Source organism: Dipodomys merriami, unplaced genomic scaffold, assembly GCF_024711535.1.
Source record: "Dipodomys merriami isolate MVZ:Mamm:240054 unplaced genomic scaffold, mDipMer1.0.p SCAF_10, whole genome shotgun sequence".
In the NCBI taxonomy this organism is placed as follows: Eukaryota; Metazoa; Chordata; class Mammalia; order Rodentia; family Heteromyidae; genus Dipodomys; species Dipodomys merriami.
In genome coordinates, this window is record NW_027202271.1 from 32,175,942 (window position 1) to 32,201,645 (window position 25,704).

The following is a 25,704-nucleotide window of genomic DNA, read 5'->3' on the forward strand; positions in this document are numbered from 1 at the left end:
TTCTTAATTATTAACTTTTCTATCAGGCTACAATTTCAATCTCACCTGTCTAGAAAATTATCTAAGGAATTATAATGTAATGCTATATCTGTAAATAAACTAGATTTGGATTTGACTGTGAGATTTCCTTCTGAAATTTTTAATTGAGGTAGTCTATCTTTGGATCTCTTTCCAAGTCCAGGTGTCTGCAGTAAAATTATGTCTAGGCTATAATATGAATCTACTTTAATTTCTACTTCAATCTGACTGTAACATCCACAAGTATTTCCTAGTCTTAAATTTGTCCTTTTCTATAAGCCCTTGAAATAGAAACAACTTCTGTTGTTTAAAGCATTTCTTTTCCAGTAGATTTTGGTAACATGCATAATTACCATCCCTTTTTTTCTATCTCATACCCCAGTATTGTACAGTATATGTAATATATGTATATATATTATATATTGTATACATGTATATAGTATATATGTATATATTTATATATGTATATATTTATATAAGTATATATTACATACTGTATATAGATTATATGCATACATGCATATATATTATATATGTATATACAATACATATGTGTACTACATATCTATTATATACATATTTTGTATTATATAATATGTTATAAATGTATATATTACACATATATATGTATATATTTTGTATGTATATACACATATATGTGAATACGCATGTATGTGTATATATATTATATATATGTTGACCTGAAGTAGTGGTTTTTCTTTTTTTTTAAATCTTTATTGTAAAGGGGGGGTTACAGTTACATAAGTAAAGTAATGAGTACATTTCTTTCTAAACACTGTAACTTCCTCCCTCATTTTTTTTTTTTTTTTTTTGGGTCCGGTCGTGGGGCCTGAACTCTGGGCCTGGGCGTTGTCCCTCAGCTCTTCAGCTCAAGGCTAGCGCTCTACCACTTGAGCTACAGCGCCACTTCCGGCTTTTTTCTTTTTGCTTATGTGGTGCTGAGGAATCGAACCCAGGGCCCCATGCATGCAAGGCAAGCGCTCTACCACTGAGCCACCTTCCCAGCCCTTCCTCCCTCATTTTTGCCAGCTAACCACTCCATATGCCCTTCCCCAAAAATCATATAGTTCATTTCTAACATAGTGTCTTGTAAGTATCATTGTTGCATTAGGTCATCCATTGTCTTGATATTTCTGTGATTCTCTTTCCTTTCCACAGATGGGATAAACTTATTTACAAGACAAGGGTACAGAAAAGGAAAACAGTAAAAGAAAAGAAATAGTTGCATACAGGGCATAAGAACCTCATTTCCAATTCTTGGGAGTTCATGTTGATACACTTCATTTTATATGGTTCATGCACTTAGCAATTAGGCTATTGAGATTCCCCATTAAGAATGTCATAGCAATATTGTAGTTATTACAAAATAGGGAAGTCATGCATCCTAATTTTCTTTGGGCTTGGCTTACTTGGCTTAATTTAATTTTTTTCCAGATCTTTCCATTTCCTTATGGATGGAGCAATGTCATTCTTTGTGAAGGAAGCATAGAACTCCATTGTGTATATATACCACATTTTCTTTATCCATTCAGTAGTATTTCTAAACCTTTCTGTTTTCCTTATGGTAGATACATTGCTTCTTCATGAAGTCAGTAGTTTCAGGCTGAAATCTGAGCCAGCAGTCCTCTCTGATTTAGACCACATACTAAAGGAAAGCCAGGAGTAAGGATCAGTTGTGAACAAAATGGCATGTGAGTGTAATCAAAACATCAAAATGTCCAAATGCTAAAAGCTGTGTTTACAATTAGCCATAAAATCCCATTTCAAAGCCATGCCATAACCCAAACCACTCCCCATTCTGATCTGTCTAAGTACATTCCTTAGCTCATAAGATTTTCACTTGTTTCAGTTCTTAATTCCTTCTTTGCTCAGCTTCTTTTCTTGTTTGCAAATGTCAACACAAGATTATTGACAGGTTTTTTTAAAAGTTTTTTTGCTAGGTGAAGTAAAAAGATTTGGGACGTGGCACATAAAAGCTGAGTAGCTGGTATTTGAATACTAGTATCACTTCATTTGCAATATAGCCCTGGAGAATCTGTTCTTGTCTGTAAAATGGGGATGGTGGTAATAGAGGATTTAATATAGTAATGCATGTGAAGCATTGGCACATAAGCTGGAAGTGAATCTATATTGGCCATTACAGTTACTGCTCAAGTTGCCTCTTGAACAAAGACTGTAAACTTGAGGATTTACCAAGAATTTATTATGTTATAAACTTTACCCTGTTCATTTAAATTTGGCTGTTTTGTATAAAGAAACTTATTTAGGACATATAAAATCATTGTGCACAAATGTGTTTACAGTATTGCTACTTTTAATCTGAATATATAGTACATAATATATTGTGTATGTATATATACATATATATCATAAATGCTCAGTAATAGTGACTTCTCTTCAGAACATTATTAGAACAAGTTCAGAGGTAATCCTAAAGAATTTTACCAGCATGTGAATCACAATAGTTTAAATATATAAACTTGTATGTGCAGTATGATAAAATCTCTATAAAAAGCAAAACTTTTGATGTAATGTTTAGACTAGAGGAGATATACCTGGCTATTTGTAAGTTATTGGTTTTGAGTGATGTTTTCTTCTCTTCTCTGGCTTTCTGTTATTCGTACATTTCTCTAAAAAGCAGACATATAGGAAGCTAGAAGCTTCACTGATTTATGGGCCTGTGGGTTAATGATTTGATATCTTGATAGCAGTAACCTAACCTCTTACAAAATCCTCCTGGAATTTTTACTCTTTTGCTCTCATGTGACTGCTCACATCATTCGGAAACTTCACTGCTGAGTAAGCCAAATTTCGTATTAGCTTGAAGAATTGTGTTTTCCATGGAAATCATAGCTATGTGGATAATGTTCATGTATTAAATTCAGTTAATTTTCTATATTGAGTTTTATACTAACTTAACTAATGAACCCAAATTGAGGCATACAGCTTCTTGCCTATAAAGTATATATCCTTTTAAAATATATTCATTGCCTAAACAATTTATCAATAGCCCTTCCCTTTATTATCTAATAATAAATGAAACTTTGGGAATATATGTTCTCATATCTTTACAAAAATACCTTTTTAAAACAAATCTCAGACATGGCCAAAGATCCACAGAATCATGGGGTTTTTATTGGTTTAGTTTTGTTTTTCTTTTGGCATCATCCATTTCACTCACTGTGGGATATTTTACTCATGTACATGGAGAGAGAGCCTGAAAGAAAGTCATATTTTATTTCATTTTCATCTTGAAAATGTAGCACCTCTGAGTTTGCAATTGAGTGATGTTGCATCTGAACACTGCAGCAGTGAGCATCACTTTTAAAAGCAAAAAGTCCAATCAGATCATTTCCCAGCATCACTTTTAAAAGCAAAAAGTCCAATCAGATCATTTCCCAGCTCAACAAGTTGGTGATGTGTTTCTAATACACTTGCAGCCAGCCTGTGGTCCTGCTGTGTGTGGCCGGAGAGTCTGTTGTGGTATTTGGGAGGTCTGCCATGCTGGTGGGTCTGCATTGGCTCCCTGAAGAAGAGGAATCCTGGGTGGGATCTTGGACAGGAATAAGAAAGGCGTGTTGGTGCAAGGCATCTGGGTTTCCAAGAAGGGTACTGATAGCATGAAGGAAATTGGGATTATCGTCTCTGTGGACTTCTGGTGTTTACAGTGTCTTGGTTTCCATGGAAGAGTTGGTCAGCTCAGGGGTAGAGTGTGCGCATAGTATGTTCAAAGCACTCAAAAAGTGCAAATCAGAGTGATCAAGGAGTTGGCCTTGGAGCAATTTAGCACAGAATCTCAAAACTGAAGTTGACCAACAAAGGGCTGCAGATGAGGGATTGTTTGAGAGAGGTATATATTGGGGGAAAATGCTCTAAGACAAAGGGAGTGGTTAAACTGATGAAAGACAAGAAAGCAAGTGATAAAGAAATAGGTTACATTTTCCTGAGAACACCTGAGTAGACCAGGAAAGATACCAGAGTCGCACAAAGTCTATACTTTGCCAGGCCAGACCTTCAGCCACTTTGTTCTGGCCACATCGGTCTTTTGTTGTGTTTCTTGTCTTTCTTCTTTCTTGTTTTTTTTTTTCCTTTGGGCACTATCCTGAAACTTCTTTTTGCTCAAGGGCTAGCATTCTACCACTTGAGCAACAGCACCGCTTCCAACTTTTTCCTGTTACTGAAGAATCAAACTCAGGGCTTCATGCATGCTAGTCAAGCACTCTACCACTAAGCCACATTTCCAGCCCTTGTGCTGTGTTTCTAAGTGCAGCTTGCTCCAGAAGCTAGGAAAGAGTCAACTTTTACAACAAGCTCAGTTCCTTCAGGGTTCATTCAAGAGGCAGAACTTTTTGTTTCTGGAAAGAAAACATCCATTTAAATGAAGGTAAGCTCATTGAAGAGAAGCATAGAGACCAAATTCAGCAGAATCACATCACATTTTGATCCACAATTTAAAAAGCGTCATATGGGCTACCTTTGGCTTCCTATTCCACTTCCCTGAACATAAGCAACTTTATCTTCCAGACAAATTCCATCATTTGGTGATCTCCCATTGTAAAAAAGTAGGGAGTAGAGAGGACTATGTGATTGGGATTACAAAGTGAACAAATAGAAACAAAACCTAACAGAAAAACCAAAACATTTATTGGTACAACAGTACATGGCAGGATCATCTAAACTGTGGCATTCTCTCTCTCGATTCTGTGAGTGCTGTTGCAGCTTAACTTGTTACTATTAATAATTTATCATGCAAGTAAAAAGACAAAACAGAGAAGGTTCTTCTTTTACTATTTATGATTGCAAGTAAATATGGCATTTAAAAATCAATATAAAAGCCCTCTTGCCTTACACAACCTCTTCTCTGTCATGAATATTGCCCTATCTTCAATTGTGAATACATTGTCTGATAAAGAAAACAATCTGAAGGCCCTGTTTAGTCCTTCATGACATCCCTGCCAACCATAAAGACCTCTGTTATTTGTCCAATAACTTAAATAGGTTTCTCGTTTTAGGATCTTTGAACTTGCTATTTTCTCGGGTAGAATTCTCCTTCAGCCAGAGTGGATAGTTCTGTTGTCTTACTTCATGCAGGTGAAGCCATCCCAGATGAGCTGATTTAAATCTTCCCTTCCAGAATTCTCATCCTAGCTCTTTTCCCTTCAATCCAGCTGTTTTACACACACACACACACACACACACACACACATGTGTACACATACATGTTACATATGTATATATGGAACTTAGGCTTCAGACAGGCACTTTCTACTTAAACCACACTTCCCATCCTTTTTCTCTTTGGCTATTTCTCATGTAGTGTCTCAACATTTTGGCTCAGGCTTGCCTTGGATCACAGGCACAAACTACCATGCCCATATTATTTATGAAGGTAGGGTCTTGCCAACTTGTTACCTAGGATGTTTTCCAAAAATGATCCATCAGATGTCTGACTCCTGAGCAGCTTGGACTGCAGGCGTAAGTATTCTGAGAGGCATCCTCATGTGATGGAAGCACTAGATTTCTTATCGGTCTTACCTCTCAATTCCATCAATACCATTTGTTAGCTAGGTGAGCCTGGCAGAGTGATTGTCTTCCTATAAACTATAGCTTCTATATCCAACAAAGGAGCCTGATATTACTGATCCAGCTTAGTACTACTGTTCTTTTTAAATCTTATTGTAAAGGTGATGTACAGAGGGTTTACAGTTATATAGGTAAGGTAGCACATACTTTCCTTTATTTTCCCCTCCCTCATTAGTAACAGAAGCAAACTTACCTCATCATCTTCCTGTATCATCTATTACTATATGGTAGTCCTTAATATATGATAGTATAAAACAGTTAAATCCATAATTTTCTAAAAATTGCCAAGTTGATCATAAAACTGTAGCATCTTTATACTCTATGGCCAAATACTTGGCAATTATTACCTCTTTCATTAAGTGGTAAAATGTTTATATTGCTTCTAACACTATTTAGTACTGTCAGTCCCCTCTGTATTAAGATGACAGCTGATTTTTTTTTTTTGTGAAGTCCTGGGAATTAGGAAGGCAGGGTATGAAAAGAGGAAAGTCTTGTGGTGGTATGAATGAGACTATTCAAGTTGTAGGAAAGTTACTTCTGAATATATTATTTTAATTCTCAAATGTTTATAGAAAAAAAAGGATTGGAGAAATCACATCATTCATCAGTGTCAATATACTGGTCAGGAGAAAGAGATTTGTAAGTCCTCCATCAATTTATTTAACTTTTTACTGCAAACAGCATTCCTGCTTTAGGGAGAGTAATTTTCGAAGTATAATACAAAGCTGTTAGTGTCTGTGAAGGTATTTGATTTTCCCATATCCTGGCTTACCGAAAACTAGTGGCTAGATAGCAGTGGCCTTCCTATGAAAATTTAGTCACTTACTTAAAAAAAATCCAAAACTCAAAACCCAAAAATAACACCTAGACTGGAGACCTGCTGATACAATGCCAGGCATGAAGCTGGGGAGGTGGGGAGGAAAGGGATGTTAGGGGAAAAATAAAGGAGGGGCAGCAACACTCAATAAGACATGTACTCATTACCTTGCTCATGTAACTGTAACCCTTCTATACAGTATCTTTACAATAATATATACATATATATATATATATATATATATATATATATATATATATATAAAGAACAACAACAACAAAACCCCCACAACTGTTCTCAGTGTCTGTAATCCTAGCTCCTCAGGATGCTGAGATCTGAGGACTGGGATTCAAAGCCAGCCAGAGTAGGAAAGTCTGTGAGACTCTTATCTCCAATAAACCACCACAGGGCGGGGGGGGGGGGGGAGGGGGGGAGAACAGAAGTGGCACTGTGGCTCAAGTAGTAGACTACATGCCTTGAGCTAAAGAGCTCAGGAACAGTGCCCAGGCCGAGATTTAGAGCCCCATAACTGACCAAAAATAAAAACAACAACAACAAGAACAGCAACAACAAAACTGTTCTCAAGAGAAAACAGTTCAAGCGTCAGTACTGGCACAAAAATAAATATGAGAAATATATTTGTAATATTATTCTAAAATTATATGTGTGATCTATTAGCATTCAGATGCTGGTGCTAACCTTTGAAATGCTGAATTTTAAACAAATTATGCTTATATCTTAGTGAACTTGGCAAGTACTACTATTTTAAAATTTGATCATTACCACCATCATTTAAGCTTAAGAAACATTTATTGAGTACCTACTTTGTGCTAGGTTCTGCATTAAGATAAGGGGAAAATTTAGGTAAAGCACACCTTTTTTTTCCTTAAAAATTTAAGTCCAATGAATGAGAAAGATTATGGTAAAACCATTACTACTTTTATAAATCATTATGAATGACCCTTTTCTAAAGTGTTATTGAAGCCAAGAAAATAAATGCCTGAGTCAAGTTAGGCAATAATTTCTTAGAAGAGAAAGGGACGGAAATGAAAGGCCTATCACAACTGCTTTGCATTTCTCATATTTTTACGTTTATGGGGCTACAGATAAGGAACACTCTTTATCATCTCTGCACACAATAGTTCAGCCAGAAACAAATTATACCTCCTTTTTCTCCAGGTAGTGACCAAATATACATTGGTAGGCAGAGATTCTTCCCCCATGATTTTTTAAATTTAATTCCGTGTTACTCCAAGGACTACTGACATTCTAAGCTTGCTGTACCATCTTCCCACAAATAACATTTAAAGTCACTTAATAATGAATAATAAAGAATAAAAAGCACAAGCTAGTAAACTTTTTAATTGAGTATTTCAGTGAGTGCTTTAAAAATCTTTGCCTAAGGAACATATCCTGTGTCTTGTGCATATATTGTGATATATGTAGTAGACGATTTATTGGCTTTAAATGAATATTCATTTAATGAAGATGAGTGTGGTTGTCTGGAGAGTCTAATGTTTGTGCTTTCCTCTCTAAATTTCAAGGTATGAAGAAACAATTGCCTTTAAAGAAAACTCACAGTAAAAATAAGTTATTCAAAGAAAAGCTGCCCATTTTAATAGATTAGAGTTAAAATTCACAGTTTCAGATTGGCTTATTTTATAAGCAGTTCTGAGGATTTTAGGTGAAAACGAAGGCAGCTAAAGTCAGCTAATACAGCCTGGTTTTAATATCCTTCTCATTAAAATACTGTCTTGTATGCCTTAAAGATATATTGTACTGCAAACTCCAGTAAATGGGGGAGGGGGAAGGAAAGGAGGGTATGTGTAGAGAGTGGAGGATGGGAGGAGCAGCTGTGTAGTTGCAGATGGACAATCTTTTATTGATGTCTTTAATGGTCCTCATTTGCTTCTCCTTTTCATTGTCTATTCTTCAGTTCCTCAATTGTTTCTTATGCCTCCAACACGATCGTGAATATAGATCTCCTATATCACTTATTCCTAAAACATCAATAAGACACTACAATACATGACACCTTCTTTGAACTTGCTCTTTCTTCCATGTTGCTAGTATCATTTCTTTCTGATGATACCAATTTGAGAAAACTGCCTGTTAGCACCAGAGCCCTTGATGTGTTCCCCACTGGGCTGATTAATTTAAGCCAATGCAGTGTTCCATTCATGAGAACCCACACATTTCCTATATTGATGGCATTATCAGTAGTAGTAATCACAGATATCATTACCAGCCAATTACACAAACACATCTAAACTAGGTAACCTATTCCCCAACATTATCTCTTATAATTCTCAATTTTGTAATGAAGCTGATCATCCTCTTGGCCAATTAAGTGTAGCTACATATTTTGATCTAGTCGGTTTAAATGCAACTCTATTGAATTATGCAGTAGGTAATGACTTACATATGTTGGTAACAAAGCAGAATGAGGGCAATTTGAGTGTAATTTGTTTTTTATTCTGTTTGAAAACTGCATTAGAGAAGGTTAACTGCTTAAAACATAGACCCAAACATATTTGTAGATCAAGCACAATGACTGATATTTCCTGTTTAAATAGCAGGACTAAGTTTGAGAATTGGCTTGGCTACACAGTGGTTCAGGGATCCAGAGATCATTCAGATTTTTTGGGGGGGGGCTTGAATTCTGGGTCTGGGCGCTGTCCCTCAGTTCTTCAGCTCAAGGCTAGAGCTCTACCACTTAAGCCACAGTGCCACTTCCAGCTTTCTGGTGGTTTATTGGAGATAAGGGTCTCACAGACTGCCTGGGTGGGCTTTGAACTGCGATCCTTAGATCTCAGCCTCCTGAGTAGCTAGGATTACAGGTGTGAGCCACCGATGCCTGGCTCCTTTGGATTTTTTTTTACATACTCCAATTCATATTATCCTTGCCAAAGATGCACATCCATTTATTAGATTTTGGTCATATTAGCATGTCTAAACCAAGAAGACCGAAAATTCTAGTCTGTTCTTGAAAGGAGAGGAAAGTATGTATTTTACTGAGCAGTTAGTTACTACTACTGTTAGGACTCAAAACAGAACTTGACCTGTTTTACTTATTTAATGAATACTTTACTTGTCAGTATTATTTGGAACTTCTTCAGGAATACTTTACTTTTATTTTTCAAATTATGTGCCAGATGTCTTATAAAACCTACATGTAAGCCTTGTCTCTTAGATCTGAATATATTAAGCAATTGAGAGAGCATGGAATTATATTTTCTAGGTTTTAATATAAATAAATTATGTTCATGCTATTAAAATTATTTTCGGCAGGTTCAAAATAAAGTTTGAATAAAAAGTGTGAATCTTTTTCATAGGTTCAAATATAAAGTTTGGGGGCTAAACATGTCTTTTAGTTCATTCAGCCTTTTGTTTATTATTATTTTTTTTTAAATTTTATTTCATTTTAGTGTAAAGGTGATGTAGAGTTACATAAATACACAAGTAAGTTAATAAACACATTTCTTGTCAAACATTGTTATCCCCTCCCTTGTTTTTCTCCTATTTTCTCTCTCCCTCCCCTTCTCCCCTCCCAAGTTGTGAAGTTAATTTCCAACACAGTGTCTTGTGAGTATTGCTGTTGCATTGGTTTATCCTTTGTCCTTTGACTTACCATTTTGTTGTACCCTTTCCCTTCCCCAAATCAGATACATGTATATACAAGTCACAGGATACCAAAATCAAAAACAGTGACAACAGGGGATAAACCAAAGGGGGGAAAAAGGAAAGAAAAAAGAAAGAATTTCACACAGTGCATTAAAAATAAAAACAAAACAAAACAAAACAAAAAACCAAAATATCTTGCTTCCATATCTTGGAGTTCATTTTAGAATTCTATGTTTCCATAGGAAAGAATGACCTGGTTCCATTCATAAAGAATTAGAAAGACTAGGAAAAAGTCATCTTAAGTGAAGCGTGCCAAACCTAAAGAAATACAGGCTTCATGGTTCCCCTCATTTGTAATAATTAATATATGTCTATGATAAGCCTGGCAGAAGATCACAATATCTCAATAGCTATGTACATATGACTATATAAGATGATGTTAATTGAAATGAACTCCAAGATATGGAAACAAGCCTTTTTATTTTATAGACAAGGAAAGAGAGGGCTTGAGAAATGAATTATTAGCTAGTTGTACATGGATAATCAGTGGTAGCATCAGATCCAGACTGTCTTCTAAGGCCAAGTGTCTTCCTAAGACATTATTTGCTGTCACTTACATAGGGAATCATGTTCACACAGCATGCCATTAAATAATGTGTCTATCCACTTATAGAGGTGAAATAAAAGTAATATGCTGCAGTTGACATAGGTGATCATGTCTAAGCCTCTGTGAACATATAACTAGAGTAATTTTCAGAATTTTCAAACTCATGTGAGATCCACAAGTAGTGAGTAATTAAATGGTTTACAAAAGAAGAAAACCAACACCTTTATTTTGTCAGCAAAACAATTGTTTCTAAAAAAATCTTCAAATCTATAATTATATACTTCATGGTATATGAAAAGAGAAGATGAGTAAATGCTAATTAATATTTAGAATGACAAGACCAAGGGGAACAAATTAAAAAATCTGAAATGTAGGACTTTTGTTTTATGTAAGGCAACCAAGTAATTATTTTTTTAAATGATATCCTTTTTCATTATGAAAACAAAATCTGACTCTACCAGATAATAGATAAATTTTCTTACTTACTCCAAGTTGTAGCCTAATATCATTGTATGTCTACAAGCTTCTATAAAATGGACACTGCATAAAATGGTGACGACCTCCATAATCTTTACACTAGCCAAATTTTCTAAGAAATTATGGAATTATGGAAAATTTGCTGTTATTTCATCATTCTTTATGTCAGATAGTAACAGTAATTGAACTGATTTAATGGTTGAATCACAATATTTAAAGTGGCCTACAAGTCTGGAATTAATTTAAAGAAAACTGAAGTAGAATGATCAGAATTGGTTTTTATTATGCATTCTGTAAACACTAATTGTAAGCTAACAATAACCATGTTTAGTAAGAACTAAATAATCAGACAAACATTATAAATGAGGATGAGAAAATACTTGGCTTGCTCCCCGTCCACCTTCTACCATGCACAAACTAAAGGACTCTGTAACTTGATGATACTCTGAAGGAACAGTGTGGCAGGTGCTGGCTTTCGTATTTCCCACATCCTGTGTTAAGGTCTTTAATTACTGATCATTGTCTTTGTCTTGTCACATTACTATAATACCACGTTTTACACTGAATGATCCATAACCCATGTTTTTCTCATAGTCCTGGAGTTTTAGTCCAAGATCAAGGCTGGGTATTGGCTGAGGGCTTTGTCTCTGCTTTAGAGATGGCATCTTTGTGTGCCCTCACATGGGCTATTTCAGAAGAGCTTCTGTCAAGATAAATAACCAGGGTTTCTTTTATTCAACTTCCATCATTCTTTTCTTACCTTTTTCTTTTTAAATCTGAGCATTCTGATGTTTTGTATTCATGTAAAATTTTAACTCTAACCCTGTATAGATTGAGGGGTATTAGCGCCTTAGTAGGACTGTAGTTAAAAAGTAATTTTATTTTTATAGTACTGAGTCTGCTTGCTTTATATTGTGATGAATCTTGCTTTCTGCAAGATTATTTGCATAAGTGAAATCTTCAGTTTTGCATCATGGTGTACTTTCTGCATGTAATTAACATTAACTTCCTTGTGACTGTGCAGGGCTGGCTATTTGCCTCAGAATATTCCCCTGGAGCTTATCAGATACCTGTCTGAGGAGAAGGATTTTCTTCCTTGGCATGCTGCCAGCCGAGCTCTCTATCCTCTAGACAAATTATTGGACCGCATGGAGAACTACAATATCTTCAATGTAAAAAAAATACATAATTTCCTTTCTCTCTTATTTTAGAAGATAAAATATTTTTTCTTAATCTATTGTACGCTACAGATCCTGAGTTATTTAAAAAATTCCTTCTGCTAGTTTATGTTGTCATTTTTTTTGTCCCGATTTTCTGTATAATACCAATGACCATTATCTGAAGAAGAAATTTAATAGAAGCTGACTTTTGTTCTGGCCTGAAAGTGTCAATTAAGCTTAAATGCTTCAGAATTTAAGAAGAAATATACATGACAAATCCGTAAAGTTCAAATGTACTTTCCACGAGTTAAAGGGCTTGGTGTTCACAAAGGACTTAACTTGGGAAGGGGGATCCCAAAGATCTTAACAGAATATAGACAGGTTCAGTAGAGATTCTTAGAATTATTTTTTATCCAAAAGGGCATGGTGAGTCCAATTCACTTCCTTAATTAACAAGGATAAGATCAACATTGAACCAAAAGCCCATTCATAATTGGGTCCAAGGGGAAACAGGAAAGCAAACAATAGATAATCCAAACAGACATGAAGGCATGACAAACATCCCAAAATGTTACCTGACCAGATTTTCCTCTTCTCAAAGCCTAGCAATTCAAAATTGCTCTGCACACACTACCTAATCTGATTTAATAATCGTTTTGAACATTAGGATTAAGTACTCCTAATGAGTTCTTGATTCCTAAAGGTCTTATCACTGAGCATTTTCACACATTATTTTCTTTTCTCCAATAAGAAGCTGGGGTTTGTTTTCTATAAAATTATCTTATACTATTTAGCATATGCATTCAAAATTATTGTAAACTGTATTTCCAAGACCTGAGCTCTTTTCTTAGTCATCTAAGTTGTTGGTCATCTCAGCTGCTTAATTTGTTAATTGTCCTAAGCCTGCAGGAAAGTAACACTATATCAATTTATTTTCTTGTAAATGAGAATAACTGGTTGGACTGCTTATTATCATTAGTTTTGTCTAAGTTCTTCCAACAAGCATGTAACAAATGAGGTCATTAATATAATTTTTTTGTCTGTGAGAGAACCACTTATAATTCTCTTTGCCTATTCCAGAAAAACTGCATGAGAAATGTATATGAAAGTATAATACATTTGCTTTGATATCAGTTGCCTCATTTTTAGTAAAAGTGAAGAATTGCTTTTACTGTAATTTCAGTGCTTTCCTTTGACAATTCAAGTGAGGGAGAGCATATATATATTCATATATATATATGTATATTTAAATATATAATTTGAATAGATTTTTGACTTTGTAATAGCATATCATTCATGGAGGTGTTCTGGTTATCTCACCTTCAACAATGCTAGTCTATTGATCAGGCCCAGAATAACAGCCTTATTTTACATATGTTCTATTGCCACAAAATTCATCAATACTAGATGCTTATTTTCCTAAAGTGTACCTATGTATATTTGTGTGAACGTATGCATGGGTGTAAGTACCAGTTTCCCGTATTTTTTTTAAGTAAAAATTGTCACCTAACATATTTAATAGTGCAAATTACATAGTCATTGAGTAGGAAGCAAAGAGCAGATTACTATCATTTTGACATGTGTGTTTTATATTTAATTTTTGTGTTGAAAATACTATACTGAATAAATTAGAATAAAGCATTACTCTACCTATAATTTATGAATATTTAAAAGTAGATATATTGAAGCATTACAATGTAACTGGAATTTATAGAGTCTAAATAGAAGAGTTTGTAACTAATATTATCTTTTTTTTCTCCCATTCTCCATTTAGGAATATATATTAAAACAAGTTGCTACGACATACATCAAACTTGGATGGCCAAAAAATAATTTTAATGGATCTCTTGTTCAAGCATCCTACCAATATGAGTACTGTTTTTTTCTTTAATACTCCTTTCTTCCCTAGAGCTGTACAATAACACATTTCCAGCAGCACTGTGACTAAAGCAGCAGGAGAGTCCATTTCTTTCATGCTGCATTTTGCATTTCAATTTCCTGTAAGGACTGCTGCTGAGTATCAAGGCTTCCACTGACTAAGAGTGAGAACAAAGGCATTATATTTCCTTGCTACATTTTCACTGGAGATCTTTTATTGAGATAGTGAGATCAGAACATGTTCCCATGAGTGGAGAACTCTCTTCTGAGAAGACTTTGGATGTGTGATTTCCAGTCTGCTTAATTGTCCTTACCCAGAAGAACAGGATTCTACTTTGGTGTCATAATTTACTTATGTACCCATTACATAATGAATTACACCATATTTCTCTCCAAATGTTAACACCATTTTTTTAAAAAAATGTTGTTTTCTGATGTTATCTAGAGAGCTTCGCAGGGAAGTGATCATGTTGGCCTGCAGTTTTGGCAACAAGCACTGTCACCAGCAAGCATCCACACTCATTTCAGATTGGATTTCCAGCAATAGAAATAGGTAGGTACCACCAAGGTCTGTATTTCTGATATTAAGCAAAGATATTTGCAGATCTTGGTGGAGCCATACCATTTATTAACTAGAGTAAATCAACACCCCAAAAATATATAACAAAATGTTGTTCAGGTTAAAAGCCTGCAAAGAAGCAGCCTGAGTTTTCTGTTTTCTTCATCTATGTTCTCAATTTGCCTCAAATTTGGTAGCTCTCCAATCTCATCAGAACAAAGTAAGTTTGGCCCAAATATTTTAAATTTCTATGGAAAAGTACCAATATTTATTTTTAAAACAATTACCGGCATAGAATATAAACAAGGTAGCATAGCATATGTTAATATTAAAGCAAAAAGGTTATGAAAAGAGGTCCTTACCCGTTCAGTGACCCTTGACAATGACCTTAAAATTGTAGCTTATCTTAGAATTTAGTGATGCATAATTATAATACAAAATGTGATAGGTATTTGAGGGAAAAAATTCACTAAATGTCATTTGATAATGAAAGAATACTAAACATCAAAAAAATAAGATCATTAGTTTCCTTATTATACTCTTTTGGACCAACCTAAAGTGCCCTTGTTATTCTAAGGGTGGTTATTTTCCTTTTTTTTTAATGAAAGGAGATATTGTCTATTGATACAGCTTCTGGATTTCATAATTAATTACTTGAGAAGAAAGAGGATCTGAGTTGAAGCTTGGTGGGAGGGTCTTTGACATAAAACTAATACTAACTCTAAGGGTACCAAAGAAAGAGTTTGTTGTACATAATCAGAGAAACATAAGCAGTGTAAGTTGCTTATAAAATGAATTTGTACTTTTCCTATTAAGAGTTACATATATTTAAATTTAATATCGCACTGTATCCAAATCCAACAGTAGCAATTCAGTTTTAAAGATTTATAAGGGAAATCTTTCACTGCATTATTCAGTAATTTGTCATAGCTCACCTTATTTAACATTTTCCTATTTGCCCTTTCAGTTAATGGTTTCTGGTCTTACGCTAAGTCGAAAACTACCAACTGTCAATTGATCATGTATTTTAAGATAATGATTTAATTTTTCATCAGACTTCTCTGAAAGCATGGTGTCCTCATTTTTAAAACTTTTGGTAATGATTTTTTTTCCTTTCAACGCTATTTTTATTGTCAAGGTGATGTACAGAGAAGTGATCATAATTATTTTTGCGTAAGCCTTCTAAATACTATTATATAACATCTGAATATATTATTTGAGGCTTTTATCCAGATTACCATCATCTTGGACTTTTTAATATACTTTATTGTTATTATAGAGGTGATGCACAGTAGGGTTACATTTACATGAGTCAGGTAATGAGTACATTTCCTTTTGCACAGTGTATTCGGTTTCCTCATTCCCTTCCAATCTCTCCTTCCCATCTCTCATATAGAGACATTTGTCTGTAATCAATAATCCAAAATTAAGATCCATATCATCTATAGACAGAAGGAAAATATAAATACTATTTACAAATTAGTGTCTAATTCCTTCTAATTTTTTAAATTTTACTATGTAAAATGTGCACTTTAATGGAGCTGATAACAGTTCTTAAATCCTCAATGATATCTACCCAAAAAACCATATTTTCTCATCATTTCAGTAAGATGAAATGTATATCATTGCACCATTATTTCTCTAGAGAGTTTTCTTGTGGGGCCTGAATTCTGGGCCTGGGCACTGTCCTTGAGCTTTTCAGCTCAAGGCTAGTGCTCTACTATTGACCTACAGTGCCACTTCTAGCGTTTTCTGCTTATGTGGTGTTGAGGAATTGAACCCAGGGCCTCATGCATGAAAGGCAAGCACTCTACCACTGAGCCACCTTCCCAGTCATTACATCATTTACCTTCCCAGCCCTGTCTAAAGAATTTTTAAGACCTACACTAAAATATACACTAGTTGATACTCGTGACTCATGCCTATAATCCTACCTGCTCCAAGAAGCTGCGATCTAAAAATTATGCTTTGAAGACAGCTTGGGCAGACAAGTCCAAGAAAATCTTACTTCCAATTAACCAGTAAAGAGCTGGAAGTAGAGGTATGTCTAGAATGATAGAGTGCCTGCCTTGAACAAAAAAGCCAAAGTATAGCACAGAACCCTGAATTAAAACCTCAGGTACAGCAGAAAAAAAAAAAAAATATATATATATATATATATATATGATATCATCCTAGAAGTATACTAATTATTGCAAATGGGAAAAACAACAGTAGAGAAAAACAATGAACTGTATAGAAGTTGTATTGAGAGCCTTTTTATTCCAAAAGTTGGAGTTAGTGTTAATAGGCTTCATTATATATATAGTCCTTCGCACCTAAGCATTTGGGATCTTGAGATCCCTTGTTAAGAGTATCTTCTATATATTCTAGTTCTTACAGGTGAGAGAGATCATGTGACCTGCTTTTCCTTGGGTCTGGCTTACTTCACTTAATATAATTTTTTCCAAGTCTTTCCATTTCCTTATGAATGGAACAATGTCATTCTTTCTGATGGGAGCATAGAATTCCATTGTGTATATGTACCATATTTTATCTACCGAGGGGAATTTGGGTTGGTTCCATAAATTGGCTATGTTAAATAATGCTGCGATGAACATCGTCGTACTGGCGGATTTAGTGTGGCCTTGTTTGTGGACATTTGGGTAGATTCCCAGAAGTGGGATTGCTGGTATACATCTAGGATAATTTTATCAGGTGAGCAGAAAAACTCAAAACCTATGTACATATGAGTGTATAAGATGATGCTAAGTGAAATGAACCGAAGATAGGGACCCAAGAGGTGTTTTCTTTGTTGCTGTTGTTTTTTTAATGTACTTTTAATGTGATTTTTTTGTTTCTTTTGTATGTTCTTCCTCCATTCATTGTATTTGATTCTCATGTCCTGCATCTCATATACACATTTTTCTAATTGGAAGGGGAAGGGAAATATACATATATATGATATTATATATGTACTATATATTTTCTGGATATATGTACTATATATATTTGAAGTAATTGATTTATTTGATAAAAAATTACTGACCATTTTCAGTATCAGCTGATATTTGGAAAGCAAAATGTGTCTCAAACATTTTATTCTGTAAAGGGAACTGAGCAAAAGATAGGGAATAGACATGACAGAAGGTGTCCTTCTCTTTCTCTCTAAAAAGATTCTCCCTTTAGGCCAAGAAGGATGCTAGGATTCTCTGAGACTGACTTGGAGGCAGCAATAGGCATATCCTAATATGTAAGGATGGGGATTCAACCAGAGTGTACTTAGGTTGCTGGAGTATTTGAGTAGTGTACTAACTTTTGCCTTTTAGCATTGAATGAGCCATCATTCTGAAAACACTTTTAAATGAATATTCTTATATAACGTGTCAGTCATTTTGGCTTCAATCGCTGTGCCATTCATTCATGGTAAAAATAATTAAATAGCAGCCAAACACTTTAAGGTTCTTATAGTCATTTTCTTCATTATTTTTGATTTTCTGCTTTGCTTTCTTTTCTAACTGATCAAGTAAACATGCTAAGCTACTAAGATGTGAATAAACCAACTCTATGACATATGCTGCAGTGGGGTCATACAATGCCCATTGTGCATGAAGATCAGGACTTCCATCCTGTCTTGTGGATAACAGCTTAAAAATAGGACAAAATGTAATTTAACAGTTGATACTGATTTTAAATTTCTGAAATTAAGTCAGCCATGAAAAGAACAAGGTAGCTTTCTAAATGTGTCTGTAGCTATGGGCTGGTCAGCAATTTTGTTGTTGTTGGTTTGTATGTTTAACTGGAATCATAAAATAATTGATTTGTAATAATATCTTTAAAAATGAAAGCTAATGTAAAAATATATAAGGTAGTTTTAGAGATGTATATTTATGCTAATACATCTAAAGTACAATGAGTCTTAAGAGTAGCGAGGATAGGAAAATCTTTGGGTTGTTGTACCAGTATGTAGCATCTTGTTGACTCATTGGGCAGTTGAATAAAATCAAACATTAGAGTCAAGATAATGGAAAAATGTGGAAGTTGGTAGAAAGTGGGACACTGTAAATAAAAATTTCAATGAATTTTGCTAGAGATAGTAGCAGTAGCGAGAAACATTCAGGAGTTAAGGTGGATGATAAATTGAGTGAGTCGACATTCTGATCCCTGTTAAAATATTCAAATGCTACAGTGTGCTGAATTGTAATGGTGATACCATGCATAAGAATGGATTGAGCAACATTCAAGTCTTGTTAGCCTGCAATTTGCAGATGAAGTTCAGCAGAACCCCACATTCCAGAAAGGAGACAAATTGCCATGCTTTCCACAGAAAACAATAAAAATCATAAAACCATCCTGAAAACATGAGCTAGAAAAAGATCATGTGGGGACTGGGAAGGTAGCTCAGCGACAGAGTGCATGCCTTGCAAGCATGAGGCCCTGGGTTCGATTCCTCAGCACCATGTGGCTCCAATGGTAGAGCATTAGCCTTGAGCTGAAGAGCTGAGGGACAGCGCCCAGGCCCAGAGTTCAGGCCCCATGACTGGCAAAAAAAAAAAAAAAAAGAAAAAGAAAAAGATCATGTGAAACCTGGAAATTTTACACATACACACACACACACACACACACACACACACACACACAGAGAGAGAGAGAGAAATAAAAAGTTAGTTCTTTTATATACACAAAAAGCAAAATATAAGGTATAAGAGAGTGTCTTTTTAAATTTATTGATGAGGGTAAGTCTAACTTTTATTGAATAAATATAAAGAATATATTACTACTGCAAATAAGTTAGTTTCTATATTAACCCACAATATGAAGATTATACAGTTGGCCATAAGAGATCAGAATATAGCATTGAAAGTTTTTATCAAGTAATAAATTTAAGCTGGAATTAAACATAATATCTACAATAATATATTAGTTTCCAAATACCTTTAAAGGTCACATAAACTTTAAGCTCAAACAGAGTATATATAGATTTAATGTACTTATAGATTTATGCTATAGATAATGGTGTCTTTTCCCTGGTATAAATTGAAGAGTAATATCTTAACTTGATTTAAAATTCCCCTGAAACAACACAGTACTTTCTATGTTCAAATTTTTCCCAGATCGAAATCATTTGAAAATTCATTCTGAAAGTTAAAAAAAATTAGGACCATGCTGCAAGAAAAATCTTGAGTGGAGGAGCCTCTCTTGAGCTATACAGTTACTTAATTCATCAGCTACCCCACTCATGCAATTAATCATAATACAACTAACATTATTGCTCTTAATTATGGTCATAATCAAAACTGTATTTACTTTAATCAATTTTTATTAAATTTCATGCACAGAGGGCTTCATGTATATTATATACCCACTTTTATTATCATTCTGATCACATACCAATTTAAAACTTAAAAAGCTTTTATGCAACTTGCTAAGATTATATAACAACAGGTATTGGAGCTGTGCTTTCATTTGTAGCCAGCCTACTGCCTATCCTTGCTCTAGTTATTTCCTTAGTGTATCTTATTACCACCTATCAGTAATACATATTTTAACAGAAATGGTAGGGAGCTAAAAATCGAATAATAACCACTGAGGAGCTTTTAAGTATACTCTATAGTTAAGTAGAGGTAGCAGGCAAATGCTTGAACATGCATCAGAATTATCAAATAAACTTTCTGTTGCGCTCTGAGTTCCTACAGTTTAGTAGGTAGAATGAGGCACAAGAAAATAATTTTGCTTTTTAGATTCTAAAATATATTTGGGACCATAGGAACTATCATTAATAAAAGTATTTGCATATGACATTTATAGATACTTTTTGCTGCTAGTTTTATATAATATTTATTAAACATTTCAACAAATATTTATTTTTGTAAGACTAAAAGTAATTCTTTGAAAGTTTAAAGAAACTTGACCAAAAGATAGTATAAATACACTGGCACTTGAATATTGACAGTCACTGCATACATGAAATTATGTATTTAGGGGTAGTATGAGCTTTTAATGTTAAGTCATATTAAACTCAAGTCAAATGAAGCAGACCCAACATTGGTAGGATAGCTATACATTTCTGTTGTTAGTAAATACAAAATTGGTGACTTAAAATTTAAATCATGCCAAGGTTTGATACACTGTCTTAATAGATTAATTAATCAAAACACTGATATGAAGTGTCTAGATTCTCAGATGTTTGTTGTGTGAGTTTTGTGTCATTGTGTGTTTTTATATTCAGTGAATGTCTGGCACGTTGCAATCCTCAAACATGATTATCATTGGTATATTGGCACAATCAGTGACTTATACATTCAGTGATATCATTTGAGCAAGTTTTACCAGCAAGCAATATTTGTGGTGGTCCTGAGGCTTGAACTCAGTTCCTGGACACTGTCCTTGAGCTTTTTTTGTTGCTCAACACTAGCATTTTACCACTTGAACCACAGCTCCGTTTTCAGCTTTCTGGTGATTAATTTGAGATAAGCATCTCATGGATTTTCCTGCTCTGTTTGGCTTCAAAGCTGAATCCCCACATCTCAGCTTCTTGAGTAGCTAGGATTACAAGTGTGAGTCACCCTGGCTAGGAAAATGTATTTTAGCAATACATTCCTGGTAATATTGATAATGATGTTCATAGACCACACTTTGGGAACCACCAATGTTGGCAACGACTGTATTTGTAGTTAGACACACTGGTGATCAAATTGAGGCTCCTCTACCACATAATGTTGGGAAAGTCCCCTAACTTGCTTACCTGAGAAACAGCGAGCACACAGGTTATGAGAGTTCAATAAAAGTATGGCTATCTAATACCTTCTCCTACCAGAAAGTCACAAAACACTGACCTCTGAGCTGTCTTCTATTTGCTTTGATTTGTCCTCTGTATAATGGGTGACATGAAAACATACAATAGCCTGCAATGTTAAGTCTGAATTCCATACCTTACAATGATGTGAAATACAGGAATATATATTGTTCTCAATTAAGAATAGGAGGGTCTTTTCCTTTTTATTCTATTTGGACAAATATCCTTGCCTCTAGGTAAATATCACTCATTTCTTGCTTTTCTTAATCAGTTGCTATTTATGGTAAAAGTTCCATCCCCTATAACATTTTTGCCTATAAAAGCTTTCATCTTTAATTGGGAGTAATTTGCTCAAACTAGAATCATCTGTGGTAATTTAGATTTTTTTCTTCTTTTTATTGTAAAGCTACTGTACAAAGGGGTTACAGCTACAACATGTAACCCATGAGTAAGGTAATGAGTGTATTTCCTATTGAGCATTGTTACCCCCTCCTTTGTTTTTCCCCTATCTCTTCCCACACCACCTCCGCAACTCCTACTCCCCCCGAAGTTGCAGAGTTCATTTTCAACATAGTGTCTTGTATATCTCCTGTTACAATAGGTCAACCTGTAGCGCATTTTATCTCCTGCTATAGAGATGTCCAAATGGGCTCTTTTTTTGTTGACGTATCTTTATCCTTCCATGTTGCTTTTATGTGGGGATATAAAATTAGGGGAACGAATGGCCCTTCCCACTCTGTTCTGTGTATATTGATTGCAGTCTTTGTATTATCTTCTTGCACAGCATAAGATGTAACTTACTGACCATGTTTCTGAGGTGCTGTGTTGTACTCCATCAGAGATTTTTTGAAAAATAAGAAAAATTATTTGTTCACATTATCCTACAGGTTAATATTAATTTTTCCTAAATGGAGTTATTAACTTTATTTATTTATTTATTTATTTATTTATTTATTTATTTATTTATTTATTTATTTTCAACACTGGGTTTTAAAGTTTACTTGACCAATTTTACTTACTCAGCTGGCACTCAACTGCAGCCTTGCCTCTAGCCGTGCTTTTTTTCTGGCTATACTGGAGATTTACTCTCAGGGACTTACTTTCTCTGCCTAGTCTGGCTTCAAACATGAATCTTCTTGACCTCTGCCTCCTAAGTAGCTAAATTGACAGACATGAGCAAGCTGTCACCCTGAAAGATATTTTTTGCCAAATAATTTCCAAATATAAGAGTAAAAATCATTAAATTTTAAAAGAAGTAAGTTGGGTACTTTGTTAATTAGTTTATATATTCTTAGATAAGTATTACTCATTGCTAGAATGAGACAACTCTCAACATCAATTCTATCCCTATTTTTACATCAAAGTGTTGAGAAATTGCATACATAAAATTAAGTAGACAGGAATAGAAAATGTTTTAATATACTAATGTGACAGTTCTGTACAGTCTTTCCCATTTTAGTGCCAAATAATCACATAGGAGTCAATTACCAAATTTTTAATTATATCTCAAAAACTCAGCTTTCTTGGACTTTTATGAAAGCAGAGAATTTAATGTTTTAAATACTCATTTCACAAACACCAACAGCTATAGTTAGTATTCTCTTTGCTGATACAGTACACGCACCCTTGGGAGATGAATGATGAGTGAGAATTACACTTGTCACCTGGAAGGTGGGAAAAAGCAGTAGGGCTTTTATAAGAAGAAAAATGAGCATGTGCAGTATTTTCGAGTTTGGTTCCCATGACATCACCTACATCACCCCCACCACAGTTGTAAATATTTCACTTTGAAAACCACTGCACTAGTACAGGTAGAAATGGAAAGAATTCGAACTACAAAAGATGTCTAAGCAGAGAGGATATGTTAGGAGAGAGCTTCAAGTTCAAGAACTGAGTAATGGCAGTGTTAAGTAGATGAGTATAACCCAGATATAGCTTGTGACCCATAAACTTTAGCATTCAAATGATATTTTAAAGTTGTTTTATTTTTTCTATCACTCTTCCTAAATCTTTCTTCTTATTTATTATAGACCCTCTCCACTATAGTTCAGAAGTCTTTTGTATCTGTATTTAAGGCAGAAACATATCTATAGAAACAGATATATAAAAATGCTTAAATTTTAATAATGTATACCTGGAATTGATTCTTATAGATGCCCTCACAGATACTACACAATTCTTAATTTTGTTAGTACTGATTTCCCTTTAAATTACTCTTGTAATTTAACTCTTGTACTATATTTTTGTAATGTAATTTTTGTAATATGATGTAGGCAGTTGACATCTCAAAGTTGTGATTTTTTTCTTCATGTGTTTGAGTATTTTACCTACAGTACTGTTTTACTAAATAGCTAATACTGATTTTTACCAGTCAAATAAGGTATCTCTGTGCCCTACTGACCTCTAGCATAGAAATTTTTCATCCTAATATGAGAAATTATTGAATTTTTAATTTCTAAAGCTTTAGGAAGAGTGTTGTAAAAAAAGTAGTTATATTATCAGCATGCAATGCTATGTAGCTTAAAACTGTGCTGTGTGTTTTAGTCAATCATATTTTCCTTGCATGTAAAGCAATATAGCCTCCTATGCTGATTTTGTTTTATGAGTCTTTATTTCACACTTTGCACAATGTGGGATACTTCTAATGGAGTGCCTTTGGCATTTTTCCTGATTTAACTCTGTCTGTACAAATTCTACTCTGAACATTCTTCATTACAGATCCATTAAAATGAAGATAAACAGACTTAAAAGTACTTTTAGATAGTTGAACAAAAGTTTTGCTTGAATTATATGCATGGGAAAAAGAAAGACCATTGTCTTCCATTCCTCATTTGTTTGGTTTAGAAATTTCTCATTTCCATAGTAGTGGCTGGTTTTGTTCTTACATATCATTTCTCCAGTAACTTTAGCTTAGAGACTTAGCTTGGCTGCGAATGTTAATGGAAGCCTTTGGCATTCAGAATTATCATTAAAAGCATCACCATTATTGACATGATCAATTTATCCTTCCATAGTTTTAAGGCTAAGCAATAAGGTCTTTAATATGTTTGATCTTTTAAAAAATTGTATTTTATTGCAAAGATGCTGTACAGAAGGGTTATAGTTACTCGAGTAAGGTAATGAGTACATTTCTTGTTGAAGATTGTTACCCCCTCCTTTGTTGTTCTCCCACTGTTTCTTCCCTCCCCCTTCCTTCCCCTCCCCCACACCCCTAAAGTTGTAAAATTATGCCCCTAAAGTTGTAAAATGATACCCCTAAAGTGGATATCATTGTTGCAATGGGTCATCCTGGGGCCTTGTTTCAGCATTTTGTTATTCCCCTTCCCCACCACAAATCATACAAATGTATACACAAGATGCAGGGTACCAAGATCAACTACAGTGACAACAGGGGATACACCATAGGGGAAAGAGCATACAAAAGAAAAAAATACCATAGTACATTAAAAACAACAACAAAGCAGACCTCGTGTGTCCATATCTTAGGGTTCATTTTGCTTAGCATTATCTTATATGGTCATATGTATATAGCTGTTGAGCTTTTCTGCTCATCTGATAAAAATACCCTAGATGTATACTAATTATTGCAAATGAGGGAAACCATGGGACCTATATTTCTATATTTGATCTTTATAGGACCAGGTTCCTCACCTTGTGTGTGAGTTAATATTCAGCTTGATTTTTCACCTACAGTTCTATTTCTAAAATAAAGAATGTTTAGACTTATTTTAAGCAGTACTAATTACTTAAAAGATTTATGGTGATTGACTTAGATATTAGATACATTCTGATATATGCCATGTCCCAAGCATCATGATTAAAGGCACTTGGGATCAAGGCAAATGAAACAGTGTGCTACTAGCCTTACAATTGAATGGGGTTGACCATCATTCTAAACAGATATCATAAAAATCATTAAAGTTGGGAGTTGGTGGCTCAAGCCTGTAATCCTAGCTACTCAGGAGGCTGAGATCTGAGGGTCCCAGTTTAAAGCCAGCTGACTTGGTGAGAGTGACTTTTCCTGCAGAGCTGCTGTTGATTTGAAGTCTGCAGGAAAGACAGACATTCACTAGGCAAAGAAGAAAAGAAAGGTGTTCAGTGCAAACAACATATGTAAAATATGGGCATTACACCTCAAAAGCCTTTTCTCAAGATTAGATTTTTGGTAATTTAAAAATTGTTAGC

The 25,704-nt window shown here is 34.5% G+C and overlaps 1 protein-coding gene across 1 annotated transcript in view; it reads left to right on the forward strand.

Annotated features, from left to right (window-relative positions):
- Trhde (thyrotropin releasing hormone degrading enzyme) overlaps nucleotides 1–25,704 on the forward strand; it is a 378,190-nt gene that overhangs the window by 329,658 nt on the left and 22,828 nt on the right. Inside the window, exons 13-15 of the mRNA XM_069988744.1 lie at nucleotides 12,172–12,319; nucleotides 14,082–14,179; nucleotides 14,631–14,738. Of these exons, the coding sequence (XP_069844845.1) occupies nucleotides 12,172–12,319; nucleotides 14,082–14,179; nucleotides 14,631–14,738 (354 nt within the window). The remainder of the gene's footprint in view (nucleotides 1–12,171; nucleotides 12,320–14,081; nucleotides 14,180–14,630; nucleotides 14,739–25,704) is intronic.